Source organism: Pelophylax lessonae, assembly GCF_965119305.1.
Source record: "Pelophylax lessonae genome assembly, chromosome: 6".
Taxonomy (NCBI): domain Eukaryota; kingdom Metazoa; phylum Chordata; class Amphibia; order Anura; family Ranidae; genus Pelophylax; species Pelophylax lessonae.
In genome coordinates this window covers 19,868,197-19,891,168 of record NC_138773.1, presented here as the reverse complement: position 1 = coordinate 19,891,168, position 22,972 = coordinate 19,868,197, and the positions used below count along the sequence as shown (strand labels likewise).

The 22,972-nt window shown below is 42.9% G+C and overlaps 1 protein-coding gene across 1 annotated transcript in view; it reads left to right on the top strand.

Moving 5' to 3' along the window:
• Positions 1–22,304, top strand: part of LOC309558472 (transmembrane protease serine 9-like) — a gene marked incomplete at its 5' end in the record, with an annotated part of 80,943 nt that extends 58,639 nt beyond the window's left edge. The window contains 3 exons of the mRNA XM_082261543.1: positions 1–122; positions 16,088–16,257; positions 22,025–22,304. The exon at positions 1–122 is cut by the window's left edge and continues 150 nt beyond it. Coding sequence (XP_082117669.1) covers positions 1–122; positions 16,088–16,257; positions 22,025–22,252 — 520 coding nt within the window. The 3' untranslated portion in view covers positions 22,253–22,304. The remainder of the gene's footprint in view (positions 123–16,087; positions 16,258–22,024) is intronic.
• Between the last annotated feature and the right edge of the window lie 668 nt (positions 22,305–22,972).

The window sequence follows — 22,972 nt, the reverse complement described above, 5'->3', positions numbered from 1 at the left end:
ATTGGCAAAGCCCATAAACTTCACCCCGTTTATTCAACCCATCTGTATCCCATCGGCGTCCATGGCGTTCCCTCCGGGCACGAATTGTTGGGTCACCGGCTGGGGAGAAACAAAGTATGGAGGTAAAAAATAATGTTCTGTTCTTGTGCCAATGCATCTAGTTAAGTCTGAGACCAGAAAGAACCTAAAACTGTGTCAAATTTGGCATGTCTTAAGCCCCGTACACACGCAACGATTATCGGCCGACCGATCGTCCGTCTTTTGTCCAGAGTGGTGTTTTGTTGGTTGGAATGTGCTCTAGACTGCACACGAATTTTCTCGCCCAACAAAAATCTGCTTCAGAAGTGATGTCATGTGTTGGATTGCTTTCTTTGTGTTCTTTCTTATCTGAGCATGCCCAGTCTTGCGCATAAGATTTTTCCCTGTCGAAATCTGTACTGACTGCAGGAAAATCGAACGTGTTTTGACGGTGGACACAAATTTTATAGTTTGCAAACCAGATTTTTTTCGGCCGAAAAGTCGGAGTCGGTTGTCGGAAGCATCATACTAACAAGCCGAAAATCGGCAGATCGGACGTTGGACGAAAATTCCCTGACAATTTTCGATGCGTGTGTACGAAACTTTATTCTGGCCAGGATTTTAAACAAAAATTTATAAGAAAAGTCTTTGGAAAATTTGTTCGAAAATTCTCAGAACATTCGATTTGTTGTTCAAAAGATTATATTTGCTTTTATCATTTGATTATGGAATGAATGGACTTTACTTTACAAAAACCTGTTAGAATTTATTATAACGCGAAAAATTTTACATCCTGCTCCTTCAAATCTTTTCATCACTGCAAGTGAAAACGAAAAAGTTGATTTATCTCCACTAATAGTTAGAAAAATGAACACACTTTCTTATAACGTTTTTTTCCTAAGAATTTTCATTTGAAATTCTACCCATCTATGGCCAGCTTTGGACCATATTGTATGGTAAAGGAGATGTTTAGTGTTTTTAATCTTATAAAAAAAAAGGTATACGTTTTTCATCTTGACCATAGTAAAAAAAAAAAAAATATATTTTTTTTTATTTTTTTTATTTATTTTTTTATTTTTTTTATTTATTTTTTACTTTTTTTATTTTTTTATTTTTTTTACTTTTTTTTTATTTTTTTTCTTCACAATGGACCATAGTAAAAAAAAAAAAACAAAAAAAAAATGTTTTTTTCTTCACTATGGTCAAAACTAAAGTATAGCATTTTTTAAATTTAATATTGTTTATTAAAGTGATACTCAACTCCCCCCACTCTCGCTCCCCGTACTTTTTTTTTATTTATTTTTTTTCTACTCCTACCTGTATCCCAGGGTTCTCCTCAAAAAACTCACTCAACCACACAGCAAGTTTTGTTCCACTGAGATCTGCAGGTCGAGTGCTATACACTGGGTCTCACACCACCACCTTGATCCTCTTCAGTTGGTTGCCTTTTCCAGGTGTAGGTAGCCGGCTCTGGTAACCTGCCAATCCTGCCCCATACGGTCTATGTGCTGATCCTGCAGTTTTTTGGGGAAGAAGTGACGTAAGTACCCCAGGAGGTTACAGGACCTGTGACACCTCACTCTGGCCTAGGCAGGAATGGCAGTGGAAGGTGGAGCCAAAAAATTAAAAAATAAAAAAAAACAGAATTTTGCTTTTGGAGGGGGAGTGTTAAAAAGTGAACTAACTCCCTTTTATTTGACTCCTTTTGAGCCAATTGGTGGATCTCTAGTAGCCATGGGGTAAATGTGCTTGATTCCAATCGGTGGGCACATTCTGCAAACCTTACCAGTCATATGGTTTACCAGGGCTTTTTTTCTCAGAAAAAAGGTGCAGGAACTCAACCACGGTACCCCCAAACCCCCTCCCCCCCCCCCCCCCACACACACACCCTCAAAGCCGCATCAAATAGTGGCTGTGGTCAACTTTCACTAACAGTGGAAGGGTCTTAAAGGGATATAAAATACCAGGAGTGCATTACATACAGAGTTCAGAGTTCAGGGCTGCGCTATGTGCAGAGTTCGAGGATACATTATGTACAGAGTTCAGTTGTTGGCTGCAGACAGATTGAAGAGTTCAGGGGTGTGCAACACACAGAGTGCAGAGTTCAGCCTTCTTCCATAGCTGCTTACCTCTGCATTCCCCAACCACATATTACTTTCACCCCTCTTTAGCTATGACCTCTGCATGCAACCCCTCCTCCGCTACCCCTATACTCTCCCCCCTCCCTAAAAGCTCCACCATCTTCCACCTTACTATTGTTATTGCATTAAGCTGAAGCACCCAGCCAGCTCTAGTACCTCCCTGCACACTGTAGGTGGCTCCACCTCTCTCACTTGCAGGGAGATCATCCAGTGGGGGTGTCAGCATCCGCACCTGCATCTCCCTTGTCCCCATCCTGCACTTAGTGGGAGCCACTCATGAGATCAGATCTATGGGAGCCACTCATGAGATAATATCTATGGGAGCCACTCATGAGATCAGATCTATGGGAGCCACTCATGAGATCAGATCTATGGGAGCCACTCTTGAGATCAGATCTATGGGAGCCACTCATGAGATCAGATCTATGGGAGCCACTCATGAGATCAGATCTATGGGAGCCACTCATGAGATCAGATCTATGGGAGCCACTCATGAGATCATATCTATGGGAGCCACTCATGAGATCATATCTATGGGAGCCACTCATGAGATCATATCTATGGGAGCCACTAATGAGATCATATCTATGGGAGCCACTCATGAGATCAGATCTATGGGAGCCACTCATGAGATCAGATCTATGGGAGCCACTCATGAGATCAGATCTATGGGAGCCACTCATGAGATCAGATCTATGGGAGCCACTCTTGGGATCAGATCTATGGGAGCCACTCTTGGGATCAGATCTATGGGAGCCACTCATGAGATCAGATCTATGGGAGCCACTCATGAGATCAGATCTATGGGAGCCACTCATGAGATCATATCTACGGGAGCCACTCATGAGACCATATCTATGGGAGCCACTCATGAGATCATATCTATGGGAGCCACTCATGAGATCATATCTATGGGAGCCACTCATGAGATCATATCTATGGGAGCCACTAATGAGATCATATCTATGGGAGCCACTAATGAGATCATATCTATGGGAGCCACTCATGAGATCAGATCTATGGGAGCCACTCATGAGATCAGATCTATGGTAGCCACTCATGAGATCATATCTATGGTAGCCACTCATGAGATCATATCTATGGGAGCCACTCATGAGATCAGATCCATGGGAGCCACTCATGAGATCAGATCTATGGGAGCCACTCATGAGATCAGATCTATGGGAGCCACTCTTGAGATCAGATCTATGGGAGCCACTCATGAGATCAGATCTATGGGAGCCCTTCATGAGATCAGATCTATGGGAGCCACTCATGAGATCAGATCTATGGGAGCCACTCATGAGATCAGATCTATGGGAGCCACTCATGAGATCAGATCTATGGGAGCCACTCATGAGATCATATCTATGGGAGCCACTCATGAGATCAGATCTATGGGAGCCACTCATGAGATCAGATCTATGGGAGCCACTCATGAGATCAGATCTATGGGAGCCACTCATGAGATCAGATCTATGGGAGCCACTCATGAGATCAGATCTATGGGAGCCACTCATGAGATCAGATCTATGGGAGCCACTCATGAGATCAGATCTATGGGAGCCACTCATGAGATCGGATCTATGGGAGCCATTTGGGAGAAAAGCTCTCACTTGTAAACCCGAAAGCTTGATTTCTGTATTTACAAGTGATAGTGGTGAGTGGGGAGCAGAGGGCCTGAGCCAAAGGTGGTGGAACTGAGCTCCACCAAGTTCCAGCTGAAAAAAAGCCCTGTGGTTCACCATAACAACCATTGACAATGCAGCTAATGGTGTCCTAGTGACCAGTGTTGTCATTTGGTTGCTAGGATGCAGTCGGCTGAACAGCATCCTTGGTTGCCAGGATGCAGGTAGCACAGCTGAAAGTTGCGATGTAGTAATACTACCACTAAATAAATGACTTCCTGTTGTAGTAGGAGCCCTGATATTCACCTGGTATATGAATCCTGAATGCAAACCCTGCATGGCCAAGAACATGAACCTCATCCCTAATTTCACATTATCACCTCGTTATCCTTCTCAGCTAACCCTTTGTATGCAGTACTCAGTAGCTCAGTTCAGAAGGATGGCTCCTCGTGTTCATTTTTAGGTTTCATTCAGACAGAGTGAGCCTGAAAGCAGGCAATGCTGTAATGTTCCTACACGTTGTTCTATACATAGTTACATAGTTAGGTTGAATAAAGACACTAGTCCTTCCAGTTCAACCTGTGTGGGTGTGTTCATGGTGAACATGTTTTCCCATATCCCTGTATATTGTGTTTCCTAAGTTTCATGTCCAAAGGTTTGTTTTTTTTTTTGTTTTTTTTTTAAACTATCAATACTTCCAGCTGACACCACAGATTATGAAAGGGAGTGCCACATCCTTAACGCCCTGACAGTAAAAAAAAAAAACCCTACACAGCTTAGGGTTAATCTGCTTCTCCTTCAATCTCATTTTGTGGCCCTGTGTCTTCTTACACTTCCTTAGACTCAATAGTTTTCTTCTTATGCTGGGATCACCATTGAGGTATTTGTATATCGCTATCAAATCTCCTCTCAGGCATCTATTCTCCAGAGAGAATACGTTTAATGCTTCTAGTCATTCCATTGAGGTCCTCCAGTCCCCTTATTTATTTTGTTGCCCTTCTCTGGACTCTCTCTATTTCCAGCACATTCTTCCTGAGGGTTTGGTGGCCAAAACTGGATGGAATACTCCAGATGTGGCTGAACCAGGGTTTTTTAAAGTGGCAGAATTATAGTTTTATCTCTGTAGTAAATACACTTTTCAATGCATGCTAGTAGTCTGCTTGCTGCAGCTTGACATGCAGGGCAGCCATCAGAAATTTTTGGGTCCCTTACACAGATTTAGGCCTGGGCCCCTTCGAGCCTGACCATCAACATTCCCCAGGGCCCGTCCTCTGGCCGTCTCACCCAATTCGCCCACTGGCCATCCCACTGAGTCCTATAATGCACCCACTTCTATTTTAACACTCTTACAACTTAATATATGAAAATGAATCCAAGCCAGCAAATAAACATCCCCATATATTCAGCAAAGAGCCATCCCAATCCAGTAAAGAGACTGCCTCATATATTCAGCAAAGACACATCCCAATCCAGCAAAGAGACGGCCTCATATATTCAGCAAAGACACATCCCAATCCAGCAAAGAGACGGCCTCATATATTCAGCAAAGACACATCCCAATCCAGTAAAGAGACGGCCTCATATATTCAGCAAAGACACATCCCAATCCAGTAAAGAGACGGCCTCATATATTCAGCAAGGACACATCCCAATCCAGTAAAGAGACGGCCTCATATATTCAGCAAAGACACATCCCATTCCAGTAAAGAGACGGCCTCCTATATTCAGCAAAGACACATCCCAATCCAGCAAAGAGACGGCCTCATATATTCAGCAAAGAGATATCCCAATTTAGCAAAGAGACATCCCTTCAGCTGCATCGGCTTACTCTGCAGCCGCCCTGCTTTAGGAATTGCTAGTTACTACAGCAGCAACAACTCGGTCTCATTGGTTGGGGTCTGGGCAGCCGGGCCCCTCGGAATGCCCGGGCCCCCTACATCTGTATGGGCTGTCCCCCCGATGGCTTTCCTGTTGACATGTCATGCTATTGCTCAGTCTGTGTTCTACTAGGAATCCCAGAGCTTTCTCAATCCTGAGTTTCCCCAGAGGTTCTACCCCTAGCGAGTAACTTGCATTCATGTTTTTAGCCCCAAAGTGCATTACTTTACATTTTTTAACATTAAACCTCAATTGCCATGTTGTTGCCCAAACCATTATTTGGGGTTTTAAAGTTTCTAAATCCTGCTGTAAAGTTTTTGCCCTGCTTATTTTTGTGTCCTCTGCAAAAACTGGGATTGAGCTACTGACCCCGTCCTCTATATCATTTATAAATAAATTGGTCCCAGGACAGAGCCTTGGGGTACCCCACTTACCATTCCAGACCACGTTATTTATCACCATGCCCAATGTTGCTCCATGCCCAGTGTTGGCGACCCTCTCAGCCTCCCTACGTTGGGCATCGAGTGACCTTTCCATCCGCCTTCATCCTACATTTGGGCACTCTGTCACCACCTCCTCACAGCTCAGAGTACAGCACAGTTGCCCCAAACTGCTGCACCATCCCTGGCTGCTTCCATGCCTTCCACACCCATTTGTGAGTCTTTAACCCCTAGTTTGGCTTCACCAGTGCAGACAAAGGAGGTATTTTTGTATAAGGTGTACTGCTGTCTTATACCAATGATTAACATTTATGGAACTACTTTTAGAATTAAACCTTTTTTATGTTTTATTCACAACCCAGTACTTGGTATCATTAATGACCACTATTGTTGTTATCATCACCCATCACCTGGTGGGCTCATATAGGGCTTATATGTGGTTATTCTTTGTGTGACTGTCTATCTGACTTGCTGCAGCTTCTAATGCACATTGTGAGAAGCTGACAATGTGCAGTGAAATCAGAGGAAGCCATTTCAGTCCAGGAGAGGAGCCGTGCAAGACTGAAAGGAAGGCTTTAGGTTAGATTTAAACTCACATTTTTGTGGACTGTCCCTATATCTTGGGAGGTTAGTAGCCCTAATATTGTAGTTATTACTGGGAAAGTGCAGCCTGTTCTGGTATCTGGATATGCTGATGCACAGAAAACTTTAATCGCACCTCCCAGTGGAGCAATTAGCCATAAAGATAATCTAAATAGTTCTGATGACTCCATGCACTGCAATGTGACCGATTGTTTATCCAGGCTCACCTTCCAGTCCAGTGACTATTGCCATTCCAGTTATCTGTACAAGCATGTCATAGGGAACAAAACAATCTGTACATTTCTGCACCACGTGCACCGTTCCCCGGCTACCTCTGTAAAAACACTGCAAGTACCAGAAAATGCCTGTTAGCTCTGCCAAAAATCCAGTATTCTCCATACTTCCTGTCTGAGCTGACAACATAGTGCCTCTGCTGCACTGAAATCCCAACCAGTGGTGTCAGCTGGATTACAGACCTCTCTCTCTCCATCCCGTCATTCTCCATCCCACCCCATGCATGTTCATTATCTTACCAGCACTCTGTGCCCCCCCTAAATTTTCTTCCTGGGAAGAAGATATAGGGGGTGCTGTGACAACAGTCGGTTTGTTAACTTGTATTGGCATGGAAGACAACGCATGACGCCAGGAAACAGTAGACCGAATATTTTAAGACTTGGTAGGACCTCTTCATTAAAGGGTTTCAGCAAGGCATCAATAATTACACTAAACCCCAAAGGGTGTAGTATAAAAAAAAAAAATACACGGTTATTTGTCCTGCTAAGCTGCATATATGTTGGTTCAATGTGAATGCCAGCGAAATCAAATACTAGGGAATTGGTTTCTGAAGATCTTCCTTCATAAGAACAACATGAATTGCAAAAATACCCAATTATGGCCACTAGATGGGGCTGATACAGATTAGAAAATACATACCTATTTAGCCCCTAGGCGCCGAGCACACGTAAATATGCAGCATGGCCTTGGCACCGAGCAGTCGCATATTTGCATGCATTCGCGCCGACAGAGCTGTGCCAAGAGGGCGCGCTCCCAGCACAGTGACCGGCGGCTCACAAAAAGCTTCAGATCATGTGACAGCCAATCACGACGGCCACATGGTCAGAAGTCCCGACCCGCCTCCCGGATTTCCAAACCCATTGAAGGGCTGGCGGGAGCCGGCGCCAAAGGGTTAATATTATTGCCAGCTCCATCTAGTATCACACCTGAGTGTTTTCAAGCGTTTTTTTTTTTTTGGGGGGCTTTTTTCAGTTTTTTTTTTTTAGGAGGGGGGGAGGGGGGTTCCAGGCATTTCTTAGGCTTTTTTCAGGCGTTTTTTGCAGGTGTTTGGAGGCAGGCAATGACATCTAACAAAAATGCTTCTAATCTGCCAAAAAAGAAGCTCATGTACTTTTTTGAGCTTCAGGCGTTTTGCTTCAGGCGACAAAACGCTCAAATCTGAACAGGGGCCATTGAAATGAATGGGATCTTGCTTGTTGGGCGTTTTGAAGCTTCAGAGAGGAGCGTTTTATAAGCTGAAATACGCTCAGGTGTGAACAGGGCCTAATGCAGAAAAAGTTGACTTTTACTATGCTTTCTCTCCAGGTTAGATGTTCTTTATTCATGAGAATAGCATTAATTCGTAAAATACTACATTAAGGCCACTAGATGGTTGACAATCGTATTAAATAAATACTTATTTACTATCATCATCATCTCCATCCAGTGGCCAACTGGCCATAATGTAGAAAAAAAATTAATGTTACTTGACTTTCTTCTCTCCAGGTTGGATGTTCTTTATTCACAAGAATAGCCTGATTCGGTAAAATACTGTATGATGGCCACTAGATGGAGCTAATGATGGTGATAAAAAATAAATAGATTTTTAATATGATTGTTAGCTCCATCTAGTGGTCAAAATGCAGAAAAGAACCATATGTTATTAAGCTGTTTTCTCTCCAGGTCGGATGTTCTTTGTTTATAAGAATAGAAGAATAGTGTGAATCAGGAAAATACCACTAGATGGAGCTGATGATCATATTTCTTTATTTTTACAAAAAGAATTTGCACTACCAAACGAATTGGGCTATAACCAAATTGAATAAAGCTGCAACACTACCGTGAGATACTATACACAGTCACCTTGCAACTACATCAACAAGAGTCATGCTTAAATAGGAAATAAGTTACAAAAAATGAAAAATTAAAAAAGAATCCTAATGACCACATATACAGGCATACCCCACTTTTAAGCACACAATGGGACCAGAGCATGTATGTAAAATGAAAATGTACTTAAAGTGAAGCAATACCTTTTTTCATTTTTTCAATGCATGTAAATACACTAGTTCTATAGGAAATCTTGGTCTGCTTGACATGGCACTGTTCCCAAACCATAAGTGACAAGGACACCAAGCTTGGGGAACATGTTAAGAGGATACAGGACTATAATATGGTAGATTACCTAGGCAAGCTGGCACAGGATATGTTGTAGTCCTGCGTCCCCTCTTGGTGATCCCTAAGTTTGGTATCCCTGCCACTTATAGCTTGGGAGCAGTGCCATGTCAAGCGGACCAAGATTTCCTATAGACGCAAATGTTAAAAACCCGGAGTAGTGCCATGCCAAGCTAACTAGGCTGTGTCCGTACTTGCGAGTGTACGTAAAGTGAGTGTACGCAAAACGGGGTATGCATGTATCTAAAGAATCCAATGTGGGAAAGAAAGCTAATCCTCCTTAGACATGTGATCAACCTCCTTCACCAATAAGAAAACGCTCCAATTGTGAGACCAGCACCATGAGTAAAATGCACGCTTACCGACTAACGTGTGACTCCCAAATTAAAGAGAAGTCAAAAGAGCCTGTAATAGGGCACCTGGCCTTGGATTCTCCTATGGCAATCCCTCCGGTTCCTCCACTGGCTGGTGTTTGTGACTGGTTATCACTCAGGTATCACCCCATACACATATAACATGAGAATAATAGAAAGATGCTCCAAATGCATAAAACCTCATGGGCACATTCAATAATCCAATAAAAATGACACTCACATTTTTTGTGGTTAAAAAGCGCTTTCAAACAAGTCCTAGTTGGCCAGGTAAGCAGCGCCCGCATTTCTGGGAACTCGCAATGAGGTCAGCACGTCCCTCCGCCCCACGTGTTTTGTCACACATGACGTCGTCCAGGGCACAAATTCTATTTCTTTTGAGCAGGGCCCTCTTAACCCTCTTGTATTTTATTGTATTGCAACTGTGCTGTCTCCCTTAGATTGTAAACCACTGCACAAACTGTTGGTCCTATATAAATGCTGTACAATAATGGTAATAAAAAATTAATAAGAATAATAATAAAAACCTGTATTTACTATCATTCATTGCATCTAGTGGTTATATTATTGTATTTTCCCTCTTTAACCACTTACCGCCCGCCCGCCGTCATATGACGGCGGGACGGTGCGGCTATTATCCTGGGCGGACGTCATATGACGTGACCCAGTAAATGCACGGCAGGCGCGCGATCGCGGGCGCGCCGCCGTGCACTGCCGGTGTCGGCGTGTCCCCGGGACACAGCCGGTCACCGGCAGGGGGGAAACAGCCAATAGGCATGGCTGTTTCCCACGTGATCGGCTGTGTTCCAATGACACAGCCGATCACAATGGAGGCGGCCGGGAGATGACCGCGCATGCGCGATCGGGAGCGCGCAGCGCGGTCATGTCGGTGGCACTGTGTTCCGTAGGAACACAGCTGTCACCGGCGGTAGTAAACAGTCACTGACAGTGACTGTTTACTAAGTGATCGGCTGTGAATCCATTCACAGCCGATCACAAAATGTAAACACAGAGCAGTAACTGACTGTTACTAGCTCTTCTCTCCTCACACAGTTTCCAGTATGAGGGGAGCAGAGCTAGAAATAGTGAGTTACTGCTCTGTACACATGTAAAAAGTAAAATCACACTAAAATCACAGTAATAAAGGTCCCCACACAGTCCCCAGCCCCCCCCAATGTCACCTGTCACCCAACAGTCACCTCATCAGTGCCCAGAAATTGACACCCATAACGTTCACATGTGAGCGCAGCGATCGCGGGCAAAATCACCGCGATTCTGCCCGCGATCCGGAAATCATTGCAAATTGCGGGACGCCTGTGCATTGCCCGTGATTTGCAATAGCACCCCAAACGCTGTGCGATGTTGCCGCCATTTCCGCCTGCCAAATCGCAGTAACATCGCGCAAACATCGCATGACGCCCAAAAAAGTACAAGAGTTTCTTTGGGGCGTCATGCATTGTTTGCGTGATGTTACCGCGATTCGGCAGGCGGAAATCGCAGCAACATCGCACAGCGGGCAACGCACAGGCGTCCCGCCATTTGCAATGATTTCTGGATCGCGGGCAGAATCGCAGTGATTCTGCCCGTGATCGCTACGCTCACATGTGAATGTAGCCTAAAGTTCACCGGTCACCAGAGACTGCCATCAGTACCGCCGTGCACCATCGCCCGTCACCTGTCACCCATCAGTGACCATCGCCCCGTCACCTGTCACCCCATCAATCACCGTCACCTGTCACCCCATCAGTCATCGTCATCTGTCACCCCATCAGTCATCGTAACCTGTCACCCCATCAGTCACCGTCACCTGTCACCCCATCAGTCATCGTCACCTGTCACCCCATCAGTCACCGTCATCTGTCACCCTATCAATCATCGTCACTTGACACCCCATCAGTGATCGTCACTTGTCACCCCATCAATCATCGTCACATGTCACCCGGTCAGTGATTGTCATCTGTCACCTCATCAATCATCGTCACCTCATCAATCATCATCACCTGTCACCCCATCAGTCATCGTCACCTGTCACCCCATCAGTCATCGTCACCTGTCACCCCATCAGTCATCGTCACCTGTTTGCCATATACATGCAATCACTTACTGACCGCCTAACGACTATATGCGTCGGCCATTAAAAGCTAAATACTGGGGTTATGGCAGAAGATAGCCCCCATAACCCTGGTATTTTTTGAAACGGCGGGCGGTCGGCTTTCAGATAAGGGTGGTCCCAGTGGCGGATTCGCCGCGGAATTACCCTTACGGTGCAGGGGAAGAGGTGCCCCCCCCCCCCTCCTGCCGCGTCCCAGACGTTTTCCCAGCTTACCGGACCCGCCGCCAGCGGGGAAAACCATCCGGTCCCGGATCCTCAGAGACAGGAAGTCGAGTGAGGGCAAGATGGCCCTCACTCAACTCTATGGTCTTGGAGGACCGGAGCTACGTCAAAAGATGTTGCCTAGCAACCGGTTTAAAGGGCCGCTTTTTTTTTTTGCTTTTTTTTTTTTCCTCTTTCAACAATTTTTTTTTTTTTTTTCTTTTTTAGTGTAGTTGTGAGGTGTGAGGTCTTTTTGACCCCAGATCTCACAATAAAGAGGACCTGTCATGCCTATTTCTATTACAAAGGATGTTTACATTCCTTGTAATAGGAATAAAAATTATCAAAACATTTTTTTTTTTTAAACTGTGTAAAAATAAAAAAATAATAAATAAAATAAATAGAAAAAAAAAAAAAAAAAAAAAATTAAAGCGCCCTGTCCCCGTTAGCTCGCGCGCAGAAGCAAACGCATACGCAAGTCCCGCCCACATATGTAAACGGTGTTCAAACCATACATGTGAGGTATCGCCGCGATCGTTAGAGCGAGAGCAATAATTTAAGCCCTAGACCTCTTCTGTAACTCTAAGCTAGTAACCTGCAGAAATTTTTAAAATGTTGCCTATGGGGATTTTTAAGTACCAATGTTTGGCGCCATTCTGTGAGCATGCGCAATTTTGAAGCATGACATGTTGGGTATCTAATTACTCGGCGTAACATTATCGTTCACATTATGGAAAAAAAATTTGCTAAATTTACTGTTTTCTTATTTTTTAGATCAAAAAAGTGATTTTTTTTCAAAAAAATCGCATTTGGAAGACTGCTGCGCAAATATGGTGTGATAAAAAATATTGCAACGATCTCCATTTTATTCTCTAGGGTCTCTGCTAAAAAAAAATATATAATGTTTGGGGGTTCCAAGTAGTTTTCTAGCAAAAAAATGATTTTAGCTTGTAAACACCAAGTGTCAAAAATAGGCCCAGTCTTAAAGTGGATAAATGGACAACTTTGTGTAAAGCGCTACTTGGATGTTAAGCCTATGTATGTGGCCAGGCTGTGAAAAAGTGTTACACATGTGGTATCGCCATACTCAGGAGGAATAGCAGAATGTATTTTGGGGTGCAATTTTTGCTATGTACATGCTATGTGTTAGAAATATTGCATAAATGGACAGCTTTGTGTAAAAAAAAATGTGTTTTCATTTTCTTTCCACATTTTCCAAAAACTTGTGGAAAAAAATGACATATTCAAAAGACTCATTATGCCTCAAAAATTATACGTTGGGGTGTTTGCTTTCCAAAATGGGGTCATTTTATAGGGGTTTCCATTGTCCTGGTGCTCCAGGGCCTTCAAAAGTACGATAGGTTGTCAGGAAATTATATGTGAAATTTGTGCTCCTAGAATGCCGGACGGTGCTGGTTGGATGTTAGGCCTCTGTATGTGGCCAGGCTGTGAAAAAGTCTCACACATGTGGTATCGCCATACTCAGAAGGAGTAGTAGAATGTGTTTTGGGGTGTAGTTGCAAGTATACATGTGCTGTGTGAGAGAAATAACCTGTTAATACGGCAATTTGTAAAAAAAAAATTAAATTAAAAAAAAATCTTCATTTTGCAAAGCATTGTGGGAAAAAATTACAACTTCAAAAAACTCACCATGCCCCTTATTAAATACCTTGGAATGTCTACTTTCCAAAAAGGGGTCATTTGGGGGGTATTTGTACTTTCCTGACTTTTTAGTGTCTCAAGAAATGAGATAGGCCTTCAGTACATCAGGTGTGATCAAGTGTGATCAATTTTCAATGATTCACACCATAGCTTGTGGACTCTATAACTTTCACAAAGACCAAATAATATACACTTACTTGGGTTATTTTTACCAAAGATAAGTAGCAGTATAAATTTTGGCCAAAATTTGTGAAGAAAAATTACTAATTTGCAAAATTTTATGACAGAAACAAAGAAAAATGCGTTTTTTCACAATATTTTCAGTCTTTTTTTATTTATAGCACAAAAAATAAAAAACCCAGTAGTGATTAAATACCATCAAAAGAAAGCTCTATTTGTGTGAAAAAAAGGACACAATTTTTGAATGGGTACAGTGTTGCATGACTGAGTAATTCTCAGTCAAAGTGTGAGAGCGCTGAAAGCTGAAAATCGGTCTGGGCAGGAAGGGGGTGAAAGTGCACTGTAGGTAAGTGGTTAAACTATTATGAATGAACAAAATCAGACCTAAAGGAAAAATAGCCTAGTAACATTCGATTTGTTTTCTGCATTATGGCCACTAGGTGGAGTTGACGATTAGTAATTATTTTCTACCATCATCAATCCAGTAACATTTGATTTTGTTAGTAAATGACAATAATGAACGTACATGCAGTTTTGCGGGTCAGATAGCTATGTGATTTTTTTTTTTTTTTTTAATCATACCTTTAATTGTGATGTGATTGTTTCAATATCTTTTCACTATATGTCATGGATCCATGGGGTGCTGGGAGGGCATATGTCCTCCCTTATATCACTGCAGGACATGGGCTGGCAGAAGGAAGCTCTGGGTGCAGGCAAGGACTAGATATATGGCACACTTGTAAATGTAATGGATGCTGAAGATCTTTCATATATAATATTCTTCAAAACGGTGGGGTTCACCTGTACGAGCAGGGGGGCAGTTGGTTGCAATAATAGTATACTTTGGTGTACCTTTTTTATCTGAACTAGAGAGAACGAGGATTTACTGTTGCAGTTGTTGAATCCAAACATCTGTCAACGCCCTGACTACAAATAAAACCACACTTAGTACCACCTGACATACTGTATTTAATTAAGATACTTTTCAAATATTTAGCCGATCCATTTACTTTAATCAGGTTAATCCATTTTCACTCTATTCTAATCCCTGATAAACCTTGTAGTCAAATCTCCTAATCTTTTTTTAATAAAACAGTCCCTGACTTCAGTGGTAATGGGTATTGTTAATCATGCGGTTGGCGCCCATCCAGGGGAAGTGTTCCAGGCGCGGTGCCATTTAGACACTGAGCCAGTTCTCAGAAACCTCTTGTATGTACTCATGTACATCGCTGTGTTCTGGCAGGGGTACAGTGTTTGATCCCTGCTATGAATTGCTGTGGACATGTTGGTTCCAAGATCCTGACAAGTCTTTGTGATTTATTTTATTGACCGTGATTTGAGTGATTGGTTTTAATTGATGACCTTAAAGGTTGACTCCAGTCAAAGCTGGACTCCAGGCAAACCCATTCAATAGATAAAATATATACAGCTTCAGTCCTGATGCCCTGGACAAAGTTCCAGACACAGTTAACCCCACCAACAGTTGGCCTCAGTCCACCCAGTAACTGGGCAGTTCATTCTTCTTTCCTCTGTCTTCTTTTTTCTGCCTTTTTCCTTCTTTTATCTGCTTTTTTTTTTTTTTCCTTTTTTTTCTTTTTCTCCTTCTTTCTTCCTCCTTTCTTTCTTCCTTCCTTCTTTCGTCTGTCTTCCTTTTTTCCTTCTTTCTTCTGTCTTCCTTCTCCTTCTGTCTTCATCCTCCTCCTCCTTTTGTCTTTCTCCTCCTCCTCCTGTCTTCCTTCTGTCTTCCTTCTTTCTTCTGTCTGTCTGTCTTCCTTCTGTCTTCCTCCTCCTCCTCCTCCTTCTGTCTTCCTCCTCCTCCTCCTTCTGTCTTTTTCCTCTTCCTCCTCCCTCTGTCTTTTTCCTCCTCCGCCTCCTCCTGTCTTTTTCCTCCTCCTCCTCCTCCTGTCTTTTTCCTCCTCCTCCTCCCCTCCTCCTCCTCCTGTCTTTTTCCTCCTCCTCCTCCCCTCCTCCTCCTCCTGTCTTTTTCCTCCTCCTCCTCCCCTCCTCCTCCTCCTGTCTTTTTCCTCCTCCTCCTCCCCTCCTCCTCCTCCTGTCTTTTTCCTCCTCCTCCTCCCCTCCTCCTCCTCCTGTCTTTTTCCTCCTCCTCCTCCTCCCCTCCTCCTCCTCCTGTCTTTTTCCCCCTCCTGTCTTTTTCCTCCTCCCTCTGTCTTTTTCCTCCTCCTCCTCCCCTCCTCCTCCTCCTGTCTTTTTCCCCCTCCTGTCTTTTTCCTCCTCCCTCTGTCTTTTTTTTTCCTCCTCCTCTTCCTCCTCCTGTCTTTCTCCTCCTCCTCCCCCTTTTGTCTTCTTTCTTTAGCAATTTGATGGAGAAAAGGATGAACCAGAGAAGGTAGAATATAAACCAAATAAACTTCAGTTTTCAAGGTTCATCTTATTTGGCTAATATTTATTTCTCTACTCTCTCCAGTAAACCTGGCTTATCCGAGGACCCTCCAGCAAGTCATGGTGCCGCTGATCAGCCGGGAGTCATGTGACCAGATGTACCATATCGACTCTGCGTACAATCCTTCCCAGGTCGTCATCAAGTATGATCAGATCTGTGCTGGGTACCAGACTGGGAAGAAGGACGCCTGTCTGGTAAGTGCAAAAACCTAGCGAGCAGAAAATGATCACACAACATGTTTTCCATCAAAACCAGGGTTGTCCAACCTGCGGCCCTCCAGATGTTGAAGGACTAAATCTCCCATACTCCCTTGCCAGCCTTTTAGCTGACAGAGTAGTTTGGGAGATGTAGTCCTGCAACATCTGTAGGGCAGCAGATTGGACACCTCTGATCTAAACCATGTTTTACATCTATAAATCCTGGTGCCATCAGTGGTTTATTTTGATTAAGCTTTTTCCTATACTGGATAGAGTAAGGAATGGCTATCCAGTCTTTGTGTCCCATTTGGGGAGATTTCTCTTTTTGTTTTCCTTTGTTTTGAGATACAACAGGAAGTTGAAGATTTTTTATCTTCTGCTGTTCTGGTGACAACTACAAAATGTTGGATGTCCCATCAGGACACCCAGGGCAAACAGAAAGGTGGATCACACCATCTGGACACAGGTAGCATTTAAAACTTGACAGAGGTTATAACCCTTTTCACACTTCATCCAGAACTAAAAGCCCAACTAAAGGCAACACTTTTTTTTTTTCATTTTGAATAGAGTAAGGGAGGAGGATTATATATATAAATATATATATAATTTTATTTTTATTTTTTTTACCATCTTTGTCCCATTGGGAAGGTTTCTCTAACTTCCTATCCCATAGCAAAAACAGGAAGAGAAAGAAAATCCCTTGATAGGGAGGGAATCCCTGGGTGGAACCAGAACTAGTGTCTTCATTGTAAGATTTCCCCTCTATTAGTGTTCTAATGTGAACCTAAAATTTGGGATTTTCTTTTACTTTCACTTTCGGTGATCGCGATAACAGGACAAATAGAGAAGGTGAATCTCCCTAATAAGGGTCACAGACAGCAATAAAATCCAGACGGGTTCTAATCTTTCTCCACTCTATCTAAAATGGAAAAAAAAAATAAGTTTTGCCTTTTAGTTACATAATAAAAGACAATTTTGGAATAAAATATACATTAAAGTGTTTCTCCAGCCAATGACAAAACTCTTTGTGTGGTTAGCCATGTTAGACCCCCTTTCATATCCCTTTGGAATTACCTGTTGATCCTGTCCAATTCCAGTTATGCGTGTTATTTCTGATTGGGGGCCAAAAAACCTTCCTAGCTATGATTTAAATTCTTTACCGCCATTGAAAGAACGTCTGCATTGTCGGCCCTGGGATGTGCTGGTGTCCATCATGAAAAAAAATGTCAGAACTTCGTCCAACTCGTATGCGTTAACAGTGCCAAGTAAAGACCAGCATCTACAGCCCATTCTCTCCAGCTTTTGGGAGTGGGCTTGAAGTCTAATGCACTGCAGCAGCAATAGATCACTTCCTGCCATAACCTCATTCATGGCAGGAAGTGCGGTGCGCCCCCGACGGAGTTCGTTCTGCTCAGCGGGGGATCGATCCGCCGATCTCCGCTGAGCAGGCTGATGACAGCTCCGTCTCCGCTCTGTGTGCAGAGACAGAGCTGTCAGATCCCCCTGTCCTCTATGGGGAGATCAGATGTGAACGGACCTCCTGTCCGTTCTCATCCGATCCTCCAGACGGATGGAAAATAGGGTTTCCATCCGTCCGGATTTCACGGACAGGATCGGAATCGGATAGCAGCGGGTGCCAGCGGAGATGTCTCCGCTGACATCCGCCGCTCCATAGGGGTGCATGGAGCATCCGATCAGGTCCGCCTGAAAAACTGACAGGCGGATCGGATCGGATCACCCGTGTGAAAGGGACCATAGTCAGTGGTCATGTGGACACAAAGAATGAAAAACAAAAAATTCACAAGGGGGTTGATTTACTAAAACTGAAGAGTGCAAAATCTGGTACAGCTATGTGTAGAAAACAATCAGCTTCCAGCTTTTTTGCTTTTTAAGCTTTTTTTGTCAAAGCTTAATTGAACAAGTCAACCCCATAGTGACTTTATTATAAGAGGCTGACAAAACCATGCTATAGGTGCTATTATAATAATTTTATAGGTGTAGCACCCTCCTAAAAAGTTTGTTAGGAAAGCTAGGTAAATGTAGTTCCTTTTTTCTCCACTATAATCAGTGGAGCAGTTTGTGATTATTTTGGGCTGTTCTAGGCTTCATTGGCTGCAGGCTCAACTACTCCCCCTGCCTTCTGGTGGATTCTAGAATGTAGTGGGCTGGAAGAGGCACATCCACAGCCTGAATATTCATGTGGTCTCAGCCAATCCCTAGCGAAGGATGGCCAGTAGGTGGCTAAGACGTGCATAAATAAAGATTGGTCAGCTGGGGTTCTTGTCCAGGAGGAGAAATTATTTTCCTGAAGGGCTGATGCCCTTTCAGGAAGCCCAGCTGAAATTCTACCTGTGCTCATTGAAGTCCCAGCTATGCTCAAGCTGGGGGGCCTGTTTACTGAGAATCTCTGAAGCTAAGCAAGGATTTCACTGAGGATCCAATCTAGAGAGTTCACTGGAGAAATTTATATCTGATATTGGAAGTAGACCTCCAAGTATCCAGGGACATTGTGAGTACAGACCTGAGTGCAGGATCCTGGTGACTGTTGCTGCTGCCATCCCTTGCGTGTCAGTACTAGTGCTTGCCTGGCCTTGAATGTCTCTGACAGTGTCTGAGTGCAGTCCAGTTTCTGGGTCATTAGTAAAGAGGACTGTCTTAAGAAGTAGCACTAAAGTGAAGAGTGCCCTTTCATTATTGTTCAGAGTTAATGGTGTATCCCACAGCTCCCTGTGCACTATAAAACTTCATTCAGCAATACTTTTTAGAAAACGCAACCCCCTGTTCATTGAGCCTGAAATAGTGACTGTTGCTGTGTTCCTGGCTAGGGATGATCAAACTTTTCAAAAGTTTGGTTCGGCCAGAACATCCGAACTTCCCGAAAGTTCGGCCCGGATTTCAGAACCCCATTGAAATCAATGGGACCCGAACCAAAAACACAATTTTGAAGCCCTAAAACCCAATAAATGCCCCTAAAAAGTGCCTAGGGTTCTGGGTCATACCCCAGGGACTATTAATCACACAAAAAGCCAATTATTGAAAAAAAAAAAATTATTTCTTTGGATTTAGTATCTGGGGGGTCTAAAAAGTGTACCTGTGAAGTTTCAGCTCTGTAGCATGTCCAGAACCAGGAAAAAAAGATAATTTTTCAGTAGAGCAGGGATGGTGGTACCCTCCTTTTACACCTATATGATCTTTTTTTTCTGGTTCTGGACATGCTACAGAGCTGAAACTTCACAGGTACACCTTTTAGACCCCACAGACACAAAATCACACAAAAAAAGTTCTTAAAAATTTTCATTTTTGATAGCCAATTATTGAAAACAAAAAAAAAAAATAAATAAAAAAAAAATGCCTTTGGATTTAGTATCTGGTGGGTCTAAAAAGTGTACCTGTGAAGTTTCAGCTCTGTAGCATGTCCAGAACCATACAAAAAAAAGATAGTTTGTATTCGTGCAATTATAGAACAGGTTAGTGGCTTCACACCTTGCCGGTTTAGTAGCAAGCATTTTTTTGGGCATTTTTTGGGTTCTTTAGAGGCAGGAAAAACATCTGAACTTGTGTATAGTGGTATATATATACCACTATACACAAGTTCAGATGTTTTGCCTGCCTCCAAAGAACCCCAAAAAATGCCCAACAAAACGCTAGCGTCAAAAAAAAAAAACGCCCAGGTGTGTTGTTGCAGGCATTTTTTTTGGAGGCAGGCAAAACATCTGAACTTGTGTATAGTGGTATATACACACACATACTTATATGTATTTTACACTTAGACATATATAGGTGTTATAGGAGCATAACCATATTAGTGTAAATGATTTCATTAGCGCAAGCATATATTTCTGCTACTATCACACCTATATATGTCTAGGTGTATATATACATATTAGTATGTGTGTGTATATATACCCGTATACACAAGTTCAGATGTTTTGCCTGCCTCCAAAAACCCCCAAAAAATGCCTGCAACAACACAACTGGGCGTTTTTTTTTTTTTTTGGCGCTAGCGTTTTTTTGGGCATTTTTTTGGGTTCTTTGGAGGCAGGCAAAACATCTGAACTTGTGTATAGTGGTGTATATATACACACATACTTATATGTATTTTACACTTAGACATATATAGGTGTGATAGGAGCGTAACTATATTGGTGTTAATTATTTCATTAGCGCAAGTAGTTTTTTCTGCTCCTATCACACCTATATATGTGCAGGTGTATATATACATACATGTGTGTGTATATATACCCCCTATACACATGTTCAGATGTCATGCCTGACTCCAAACATGTGCTCAAAAAATCCCTATAGACGCCTGCAGCCAAAAAGCAAGCTGACAGGGGCGAAGCCATATTACTGCAGCAAAAGTGACTTCAGAGAAACTAGCTTTTCTCTATAGCGGTCACCCTGATATGGAAGGGTTTGGTCACCCTGCCATAGCAGTCAGTGTCAGTTCACCCTACACTACATTACGGTCACCCTGACACTTCACACTTTCCCTACAGAAACTAAATTTTTGCATCTAACTAAAGTGTAAAAGAGCACCCTAACTACACTAGATATCCCTTTCCTCACACTAATAAATGCTAAATGACACTTTTAAAGTAAAATTAACAGAACTGCTTCCACTCTCTTCCATGTCCCTGTATAACAATGCTAGGAATTTGGCGGGGGCGATCTTATATACTGGGGGGCGTATTCACTAATGATTGGCCTAGGGACCCCCTAGTCACTCCAATCACATTCCTAGCATTCTCCTGCCCCCTCAATTGGCTTTTGCTAATGGTTCTGGTCCAATCACAGGCTTTTAAAGCCCATTTCCTGAACCATTGCATTTTGGTCGGTTCTGGTTGCCGAATTTCGAACTTTTTCAGCAAAAAGTTCTAAATTCGGCCGAACCTCGAACACCCAATGTTCGGGTCGAACCGATGGTCGACCCGAACCTTTCGATCATCCCTATTCCTGGTTTCTGTTGCAATAATTTGATAGAGAAACCTTTGGTACATCAGCAGCCCTTAGGGTAGCCTTTCAATTTGCTGTAATGTAAACAGCAGCACAAAAATAATAAAAATGCTTTTCTTTAATAGAGTAGGGGGGCGGGGGGACTAAAACCCCTACTGGATTTGTATTTCTATCTGTGTTAGACCCGGTTCACACTACTCCGACTTGGGATGCGACTTGTGAAACCTCAAGTCGCCCAAGTCTCTTGTCATTACAAATTCAATGTAAATGAATGAGAGCCGTCTTAATATGCACTACTGAAGTCGCTCTGACTTCAGAAAAGGTTCCTGTACTACTTCAAGGCGACCTCTATCCGACTTGTGCACATAGACTTCAATGGGAGTCGCCTCTAAATCGGATCCTTATCTATTTTCAAGCGACTGTGATCAGACTTTCCAGGAAGAAGGAAATTATTACCCAGGCATTCCCCACAGACAAAGTCGTCTATCATTTAAGTCTCTTCAAAGTCTCTTCAAAAGTCTCTTCAAAGTCGCGCTAAAAAGTCGCTCCTTCATGGGGCAACTTTCTGGTCATGGTAGTGTGAACCGGCTCTTACTGTTGCAGGTTTTTCCTCACTTCCTGTGTGGTGAAACCACTGCCAGTAGAACAGGAAGCGGGGGGCAAATCTCTCTTAGAGTCCCAGAAAGCAGTTTCAGTTCATAGGGGTTCTAATCTTTCCCATTTTCAAAATCTAGAAAGAATTTTTTTTCTGTATAGACATACACTTTTAAGATGTAGTGTGACTCAATAACAAACTCTCTTCTTCCAGGGAGACTCGGGAGGACCCCTCGTGTGCCAAGCAAATGGGCTGTGGTATCAGGTTGGCATTGTGAGTTGGGGAGATGACTGTGCCCTTCCAAACAGACCTGGCGTGTACACTTTAGTTTCAGTCTACGAGTCATGGATCAACTATTACAGGAGCACACCTCCTAGTTCTTCCTCTGGCCTCTCAGCCTCAATGTTTCTCCTAGTGGTCTGTCTGATTATTCATGGCTGACTTGGCCACTGCCTTGTTCTTTGCCGGGATGCCATCGTTTCCAAAGGTTTTTTTGTTTTTAGTGCAAATGGCCTCTTGGTCTGAGTCCAGAGCTATTAAAGCTAAGGATGTCTATGCATTTTAAGAAAAGCTCAGACCAAAACTATTATGGAGCTCCGCGAAACATGCTGGGTATTATGGGAATCACAGTAATTTACATCTACCTGACTCATTAATTGAGCCAGTGAGTGTATCATCCTGTGTTCTCATCCTACTGGTGTAGCCTGTGAATCGACTATATCCAATTGTGGTTCACATTATTGTATACACATATACTGTTTTATTGTATTTTTCTGTGTATCTTGTCTGTATATATAATATTTTGTAATAAAAAATTTGAAATAAGTTTTTTATATAAAATTCTAGTCCTTACTTGAATGCTATTGGTCCTAGTACGGTACCAATAAAATCCCCATGCTTGCCCCTCTTTTCTGTGCCTGTGTTGTCTATGGATGAAGACCTCCAAGGTCTGGAACTACCTTTAACTTGATGGCTCTTCTGTAAACAAGAACCTAATTTGTACTCTGTGACTGGTGAATCATAAGGTTCAGAATAATGCATTTAAAAAAGAGCAATTAAACTTGGCCTCAAATGTTGACAACCAATGGCGAATATAAAAAAACATTTGAAAAATTAAAGGATTGATTGGATATAATAGAGTAAAGGAGGGTTATGAACCCT